At 41.1% G+C, this 10,000-nt stretch overlaps 1 protein-coding gene across 2 annotated transcripts in view; it reads right to left on the bottom strand.

Annotated features, from left to right (window-relative positions):
- Nucleotides 1-10,000, bottom strand: part of atrnl1a (attractin-like 1a) — a 239,394-nt gene that overhangs the window by 22,862 nt on the left and 206,532 nt on the right. For both annotated transcript variants that reach the window (XM_056435010.1, XM_056435011.1), the window contains one exon: nt 9,861-9,956. In XM_056435010.1, coding sequence (XP_056290985.1) covers nt 9,861-9,956 — 96 coding nt within the window. The remainder of the gene's footprint in view (nt 1-9,860; nt 9,957-10,000) is intronic.

Genomic DNA, 10,000 nt, shown 5'->3' with positions numbered 1-10,000 from the left:
GAACCCTGGTGTGAACGGTTCTTTGTGGAACCAGAAATGGTTCCTCTAGAACCATTTTCGGTTCCAGATGCCACCTTCATTTGAATGGTGTGCGTTTTCCTCGATCATTTTTTATTTCTCGCAAACCGGTCTTTTTTTTAAATAAACTTTTGTCTTCGCAAGAAACTCCCAAAACTACAACATTAAGGTAAAGGATGGTCACATGACAAAAGAACCCATGTTTGACGGATCCTCCCACACCCCTAGTCCAATAATGGCCCTCCCACATCCCTAGTCCAATAATGGACCCTCCCACACCCCTAGTCCAATAATGGACCCTCCCACACCCCTAGTCCAATAATGGACCCTCCCACACCTAGTCCAATAATGGACCCTCCCACACCCCTAGTCCAATAATGGATCCTCCCACACCCCTAGTCCAATAATGGACCCACCCACACCCCTAGTCCAATAATGGATCCTCCCACACCCCTAGTCCAATAATAGATCCTCCCACACCCCTAGTCCAATAATGGACCCTCCCACACCCCTAGTCCAATAATGGACCCTCTCACACCCCTAGTCCTATAATGGACCCTCCCACACCCCTAGTCCAATCATGGACCCTTCCACACCCCTAGTCCAATAATGGATCCTCCCACACCCCATGTCCAAAAATGGACCTTCCCACAGCCCTAGTCCAATAATCGATCCTCCCACACCCCTAGTCCAATAATAGATCCTCCCACACCCCTGGTCCAATAATGGACCCTCCCACACCCCTCGTCCTATATTAGGTTTGAACCATAAGGAACATGTCATAGAAACGTTTTATGGGATGTGAACCCCGTCTGCAACCATTCATTATTTTGATCTTTATTTTCTGTGCTTCATCTCTATTAGTGAGTGTCATGATGTTGCCTGCACAGACAGTTTTAAGGTATGTTCAGTCACACACACACAGACACACACACTTACACACACACACACACTTACACACACTCTGAGTGTTCTGGAGTTAATGGGCGCGCCTGCTTGGTCAGCTGAACCTGAAACTGGCACTAAACTACATGTTGGACAGAGTGAGAGTGAGAGAGGAGCAGGAAGGCAAAAAGGGATGGATAGAACCACAAGGGAGGAGGGAAAGAAGAAAAAGAAGAATAGGAAGAAGAATAGGAAGAAAAAGTGTCATGGAAAAGCTGAGATGTTCAGAATTTGGGCAAATAATATCATTTTTTTTATTTACATGTTCCTACTTTTTAGTTTTCTTCTGACGTAGCATGCGTGGCTAGCACTAACTAGCATTAACTAGCACTAACTAGCATTAACTAGCAATAACTAGCATTAACTAGCATTAGAACCATCGAAATGATCATTCTTTCTTCTTCTATTGGGCCATATAACTATATTATATTATTCTCCTTTTTCTCTACATATTCTCTCTATCTAGCTTCAAGGATCTTTTTTCTCTCCTCCAGATTAATTTGGTGATTTATTATAGATATCCTCCTCCTCTCTGATATATGCTCTTCTCATATCGATCTTGGCGTGTCTCGATCTTTTCTCCGGCGCTCTAACCCCATGCGGCGTATCGGACGGCTCTGATCCGATCGGGCCGACTCGAGAGGGGATTGACTCTCAATCACGCAGATCCCGATCGCCCGAGTGATGGATGTGTTGACGTGCTGCCGCTTCTCCCGCTGGCTGACGGAGAGCAGATACCAACCCGACAAACATCTCTCTCTCTCTCGATCAAAACCGCTCTGAGCTCTTACACACGGGTATAGTTTGATATTAGAAAAAGTCTCCACTGGAAGTGAAGGGCAACGCTTTGGCTACGAGGCACGTTAGCATTGACCCCGCCCACTGGGGGATACCAGTGCTAAACCGATACTTTTAAAACGATATCAGAGCTAAACCGATACTTTTAAAACGATATCAGAGCTAAACCGATTCTTTTAAAACGATATCAGAGCTAAACCGATACTTTTAAAACCATACAGGTGATAAACCGATACTTTTAAAACAATATCGGTGCTAAACCGATACTTTTAAAACCATACAGGTGATAAACCGATACTTTTAAAACAATACCGGTGCTAAACCGATTCTTTTAAAACGATATCAGAGCTAAACCGATACCTTTAAAACGATATCGGTGCTAAACCGATACTTTTAAAACGATATCAGAGCTAAACCGATACTTTTAAAACGACACAGGTGCTAAACCGATACTTTTAAAACGATATCAGTGATAAACCGATACTTTTAAAACGACATAGGTGCTAAACCGATACTTTTAAAACGATATCAGTGATACACCGATACTTTTAAAACGATACCGGTGATAAACCGATACTTTTAAAACGATATCAGTGCTAAACCGATACTTTTAAAACGATATCAGTGCTAAACCGATACTTTTAAAACGATATCAGAGCTAAACCGATACTTTTAAAACGATATCAGTGATAAACCGATACTTTTAAAATGATATCAGAGCTATACCGATACTTTTAAAACAATACCGTGATAAACCGTTACTTTTAAAACGATACCGGTGCTAAACCGATACTTTTAAAATGATATCAGAGCTAAACCGATACTTTTAAAATGATATCAGTGCTAAACCGATACTTTTAAAACGATATCAGTGCGAAACCGATACTTTTAAAACGATACCGGTGATAAACCGATATACAAAACAACGATTGGCGACATCAAGGCTTTTTTAAATGTATTGCCAAGGCACATTTTTGTCCTTCAACCTGAACAATATATCAACTGTCTAAAAGTATACTATAAATATAAATAATACATAAACCGTGGCTTCAAACTATGAACAATAACAACCGTTTACAGTATACTTAAATAAATATTAATAAATACAAAAAACACACAGACTCTGGATACAGCTTTAAACTTCAGTCATTATTTTGCAGTAATATGAGCATATTTGGCTCCTCTGGCAAAATGACGACACCTCTCAGACTCACTGCGTGTCCTGTAAAGATTTAAATTCTCTCAGCAGGTTATTGTGTTTGTTTTATCTGAGCCGGGTCGACGAGTTCCACCATCATGTTCACGTGGTATAACTTAATCTAAAATATATATAGTGCCTCTCCTCCTGAGAACTTTCCATTTTTATTATAACACTAAATCAACTTATGGGGTGGGAAAAAAAGTGAGTCGAATGAAAATATATCGAAAAACCGACGCGCTTCGTATATTTTGTAGTGTATGTCTGGAGTGTGATTTTCAGTTGTTTTTTCTGTGCGCTCGTATTTTTATTTTCTCACCTGGAAAGCTAAAAAAGCTCAGAGTCAGAGAGTGTTTCTCATGAGGTCATCACAAATAAACAGAACGGCTCGTCTCAGTGAAAGAGAGAGAGAGAGATGCCTGAAGACCATCAGGAGAGTTATTCATTTACATAACACTTGTTCACTTTTAAGCCATTGATGCTTGTGTTTTATGTTTTATTTATGTATATTTGTATAAATTCTTTTTATTTCAATTTTAATTGAATTTTTCTTACATTTTTATTCTATTAAAATTGTATTTGTTTTATTTTATTTTATTTTAATTCATTTATAACTTTACATTTGTTGTTATTATTATTATTATTATTTTGTATTATTATTTATTTTTAAAGTTCCGTTCTCAATGTTTTTATAGATGTTTTTATTGTTGCTGATGTACCCACTGATGAGTCACCAACTTTTTTTTTTCTGGGTATTTTTACAATGACAATAAACTTCCTTACCTTTATCTTTACCTTTATCTTTACCTTTACCTTCTCCGGTCACTAAAACAACGTGTGGCCTGGACACATTTCATATTTTTCTAATCTCCCTGACAATAAAAAGAAAAAGAAAAAGAGAGAGGGAGGAAAAATATATTGTAAAAAGCCTTTTTGTTAAAGTGCAAACGGAACATGAAGAGGGATGGGTTTGTTTTAGCCTTGTTAGTGTTGATGGGGGGTGGGGGCGTGAGTTATTGAGTTAATAAGTGGTGAATAGAGCCAACGTCCACCAGAATGAGCGCACATGCAATGTCCATGATGAATGCAAACGAGTGTGTGTGTGTGTGAGAAGATGTGTGTGTGTGTTTGTACCTTATTTCATTTGTATTCTTCTTCTCAGGCTCATGAACGCTTTTGTTTTATCTGATAAGCCTGCAGTGGCGTGTGTGTGTGTGTGTGTGTGCATGAATCAGTATTTAGCTGTGTATTTTTCTACCAAATGTACATTACACGCAGGTGTCATAAATAACCTTTATCTGCTTCCTTCCCCTGCTTCCTTCCATCCTTCCTTCCCAACCGTCCATCCCTCCGTCCACCGACCCTCCTCTCCCCGAGGCGTATTAAAGTATAAACACGCCACATTAAAAACACAACATGTGAAACTGATTCATTTCTCTCTGCTTTAAATAGCGTTATGAAAACAGGAAGCCGCCGTTCATCAGCGGTAAGGCGGGCGCCGCCGCTCTCTCCGCCGGATGCCGGTTTGCGGCGAGGCTCGTCGGCTTTTTACGACGTAGCGGCGGTACTTTAAGGAGGCGGTGGAGAAAAAAACACGGATTTATGCTGATGACTGTGTGGCTCTGCGCTGTAATGCAGCCGCGGCACACTGTGAAGCGCCCGTTGGGGAACGGGAGGCGGGGCCTGTAGCTGCAGAAATATATATATATATATATTATAATAATAATAATAAAAAAGGGTGGTCATATAGTTTGTGATGCAGTGGCTTTTCCTGCTATTTAACATATGGAGGCGTGTGGTTACCGAGAAGCAGGAGGCGGCGACAGGAGCGTGTTGCTAGAAGCACCACCAACACACAAGGGACCCGAAGAAGAGAACGAGTGAGGGACGCCGGTGTTTCTCGGGGTCAAAAGGTCAGTCGTCGAGTCAATGCTCGGCAGGTCCACTGTGATTTAAAATATGTGAAAAGTGTTGATCAAGAATTCAACATGAACAAAGACGACGGAATCTATTTCCTAAAGTATTAGGCAACTATTCTGAAAGGTTTATCCGACTTAGTCACGGTCATGATACCAATGACGCATGATCTTCCATGATTTATTTTTATATTAATATATATGTATATATATATACATATATATGTATATATATATATATTTAAATATTTATATATACACATTAAACAGAAAATATATTTTTTTGATTATATATATACAGTATATATCAATATATATAATTATACATATATTTATATTTATACATATATATCTAAGAAAATATATACACATTAAAAAGAAGATATATATATATATTTTTAAATACATACTGTATATAAATATATATATATATATATATATATATTAAAACAAATATATACATACATATTAAAATAAAATAAAAAGAAATATATATATATATAGTAATATGAATATTTGGCTGAACTAGCTTTTAAAAAATTGTATGAAAGCAGCAGCATGTAACAACAACAAAAGAATGAACGAGTTCCTTGAAGTTATAAACCGTAAACATTGCACATGGTCTACAAACAGGCCAACACATTTACTTCCAGCCGGGCTCATGCAGTTTGGGTAAACGTACCCAGTCACCTCGCCAGGTTAAAAAAACGGTCTGGTGTTATATCTTCTGTTTGAAGAATGTAATAAAAATAATAAAAAGACCCACATCTTTCCAGCTGCGACAAACAGAGTCAGTATCATTATAAAAAGATTAACCCTCACCCAGAACCCTCACCGCGTGGCGCTTTCTACACATAGAAACGACGGGAGAAGCTGCCTCCAAAAGTACCTCTAATTGCAAGTCTTCGGAGGATGGAGAGAAAAACCCGAAGGTTGTCTTTGACGCGGCGCCACCTGGAGAGCATTTGAAGTCCATCTTTTGAGCATCTCGACGACTCCGAAGCACGCCACGCGTCCACGTGAATTTATAGTGTTGTGATGGATCCTGAAAGTGTCTTTGTGGCTTTGATCTGAAGGGAAGAAAACTCAAGGAGGGACACTCGGGGGAGGCCCGACTTCCTCCGCAAGGAGACACGGTTTCTACCCATAATGCAACACAACGAGGGGAGAGAGGAACCAGATAGTCGGCGGGCACCACCGTGGGCGTGTATGAACATCTGGATTAGTCAACCGGTTATTTTTCCTGTGTGACGGAAGCATATCTTAGGGTGTCGGGCAGGGCTGTTTAAAGGATTCAAAGAAAGGGGGGGCTGAGCCCCAAGGGGTCGGGATATGCCTGGTTCTGTTCGGGCCCCGGAGACCCAGATCCAGAACTTTGCTCGAAGAATGTTGTGATGTTTACTTTTCTCATCCAGTATTTTCATTTCACGTTCAGCTGAGAGAAACCCGAGAGGCCCAAATATCTAATAATACATCATTTAATTCAAGTGAATATGTATAAATATGTATATTCGAGTTGTTTTTCGTTAATGTGAGGAAGGAAAGGAGGGAAGTGGGAAGGAAAGGAAGTAAGTGGGGAGAAAAGGCTACTTCTGCTTTTCATTTGTCGGTAGGAGATAAGTTATGGAAGACGCCGTAGATGCATTATTTATGAAATAAATAACACAAAACACATTTCACGTGCATTAATCCTCCATTAATCACGCCGCGCTCCTCTCCATGCGATGACATATCCATCGTCTACTAAACACGTCGTGCCCTCAGTGTGTGTGAGTGTGTGTGTGTGTGTGTGGAAACCACAGGTGTTGCGTTCCTCGCCGTCTAAACACGCCGTGAAATAGGGGCGACGACGGCTCTGTTTGTTGACGCCGCGCTCTCCCCGGCTCGGCGTTCAAACAGCGGGGCGGCGTGGAGCTGTTCCCCGCTCCCTCGTTCATTGCGCGATCGCGCTCGGCTCGCGGCGCCGTGAAGCAGATGTTGCGTAATTAACCTCGGGCGGGAAAGATGGCGCTCTGCCCCATTGTCTCTCACCTTCAAGAACGGAAGAGGGAGACCGGGCTGAGCCAGAGATAAGGAGGGGGGGGGGGGGGGGGGGACCTGGTCCAAAAGAACAATAGTGGAGTTGAAGCCAATAAGGCGCCGTGTGCAGGGGACGGCCTTCCACGCCATCGCCACGGTAACCTTCGTCACAAACTGTGTGACACCCTCAACAATCACCATATCTATGTATGGGGATATATGTGTATGTATGAATATATGCGTGTATATATATATGAGTATGTGTATGTATATATGTGTATATGTATGTGTATGTATATATATATATGTGTGTGTATGTATATATATATATGTGTGTGTATGTATATATGGATATATATATAAATGTATGTGTATATATATGTATGTATATATATATGTGTATGTATATGTATGTATATATATGTATGTGTATGTATATATATTAGGGCTGTCAATCGATTAAAAAAAAGTAACTAATTAATCGCACATTTTGAAATTGCGATTAATTAATCGCGATTAATCGCGATTAATTGCGATTAATCGCGCTTAAAAGTTGTTTCCTTCTTTTTAAAGACAAAACTTCACACAGAGCTGTGTTTTCAAAGAGGCTCCTACATATACAGTGCCAGCGAGGTATTTAATATCGTGGATGATAAATTGTTTCTTCAGTGAAACATCAGATTAGTTAAAAAAAAGAAGTATATTGAGACCCCATTGGTCCTGTCATCTTTACCACTGAACAGCAGCAGAACCAGTGGCCTTGATAACTGACTGACATTCAAATATGTCACGTTCACCCTCTGGAGGCTGGGGGCATGTTCTCCATTTTACAAAATAAATTAAATTCACCGTTTAAAGTCTTTTGCATGTGACACATACCCACGTGTTATACATCAAACATTCCAGAACAATCTCAGCTCTGAAATAAGGCTCATTGTCCTCACGCCGTGTTCTCTGGTTCTCTGACTGACAGGCTGCTAAATGAGCCTAACCTGTGAGGTGGGAGGTCCTTTGTGATTTACTGAGTGTTCATTGGTTGTTTTTTCCCCGAAATGTTGACAGACAAACGGATTGACCAATCACAGTGAAGGTTTCGTGTGACGAGTTCTTTCCGCGCCGCGTCACCCGACACGTCGCCCCTCCGTTCCTCTGTGTCAGTGTTGCCAGGTCCGCGGTTTTCCCGCGGAATTGGGCTACTTTTGAAGTGTTGCCGCGGGTTGAATTTGTTGTCCGCTGGTTCGGGTAGACCTATTTTGCATGCAAATTACATGAATATCTTTAAATAAAAATCCATATTTAAAATGAAATAATTAATTTATACCCAAATCCTACCAAACTGACTCCAGATCATCACGTACACGCCGACACATCCGCGCACACAGTTGAGCACATGCTCACTAGCACCCCCCCCCCCCCCCGAGAACGCTCGCAGTGGGTCACTTTCCTATCTCAGGGGGGCATCATGAAGGAGTTATGGGCATATTTTGAGTTCTGATATTGGGCTGGTTTTTGGGCTGGTTTTATTGGCCATTGGGCTGGTTTTGATTGGCCATTGGGCTTGTTTTGTCACACAGACCTGGCAACCCTGCTCTGTGTATCAGAGGGGGAGACGGGAGGAAGGAGGAGCAGGAGGAAACCCGACTGATTCATCCACGAGTTAAACTGATTTCTGCTCCTTATTTTCGCGGAGAAATAATTGTTTTAAAAACGGAAACAGTGTCAAACCGTACTGCCGCGGTTTAAAAAAAAATAAAAATAAAGATTTGCGTTAATTGCGTTAAAATATTTTAGTGCGTTAACGCGGCCAAATTAATCGCATAGATTAACGCGTTAACGCTGACAGCCCTAATATATATATATATGTGTGTGTATGTATATATGTGTATGTATATGTATATATGTATATGTATGTATATATATATATATATATATATATGTGTGTATGTATATGTATATATATATATATGTGTGTATGTATATGTATGTGTATATGTATATATGTGTATGTACATGTATATATGTATATATGTATATATATGTGTATGTATGTACAGTGGGTACGGAAAGTATTGAGACCCCTTTAAATGTTTCACTCTTTGTTTCATTGCAGCCATTTGCTCAAATCAAAAAAGTTTATTTTATTTCTCATTAATGTTCACTCTACACCCCATAAAGACAGAAAAAAAACAGCAATGTCGAAATTTTTGCAAATTTATTAAAAAAGAAAAACTGAAATATCACACGGCCCTAAGTATTCAGCCCCTTTGCTGTGAGTCATGTTTAACTCACAGGCTGCCCATCTCTCCTGATCCCCCTTGGGATGGCTCGACTCCTTCATAGTCCAGCTGTGTTTAAATAAACTGATTGGACTCCTCCATTGAAGTTTCATTTCTCCCCCCCCAGCCTGAGGATGCCACCGAACATCCCAAAAAAGGGCACTTGTTGACGTGCTCTGCCATCCGAGGCCGCGGGCCAAACACATGCATCTCGTCTCTCAACTGAGTTCAGCAGAAAAGAAAAAGTCCTGCAGGCCTGTAGCCCACTGCGGTCCCCGTGTCGTGTTTGTTGGCGCCTTATCAGGAAACGAATGGCAGAGCCGCTGCAGTGCAATGCATTGTGGGATGTGGCTCTGGGCCCGCCGAGCGAACCGAACGATGTCAAACGGAAATTATGAACATCTGTCGCTTTGATGAGTCGCGACAGACTTCCTCGGAGTCGTTTTGGCTTCCCGTCCACGGTCCGCCCACACAGGTTGTTGAATATAAATATATATATTTATTTTTTTTAAACATATTTTTTTATCAACACTTCCAGGATATTTGCATTTAGATAAATTGCCTCAAATGCAAACTTTCCTCAAAGCATCCTGTTGCCCACGCGGTCACACGCCCACAGCCGGGCCACAGCACGGATGTGCAAATGAGCACACTTTTTGGTTGTGTGTGTGTGTGTGTCTTTTCGCTCACCTGTAGCAGCTCCTCTTGGTCGCCGCCCGCCTCCAGCGCCACGTTGACCGAAGCAAAGGGACGACTGGCCATCTGCTGCCGCTCTCTCATCAAGTGCTACAAGAGAGAGAGAGAGAGAGAGAGAAAAGAGAAAGGACTTT

The sequence above is a fragment of the Pseudoliparis swirei genome, chromosome 17 (genome assembly GCF_029220125.1).
Source record: "Pseudoliparis swirei isolate HS2019 ecotype Mariana Trench chromosome 17, NWPU_hadal_v1, whole genome shotgun sequence".
NCBI classification, from domain to species: domain Eukaryota; kingdom Metazoa; phylum Chordata; class Actinopteri; order Perciformes; family Liparidae; genus Pseudoliparis; species Pseudoliparis swirei.
Note: the sequence above shows the minus strand (reverse complement) of the source record. Positions and strands in the feature narration are given on the sequence as shown.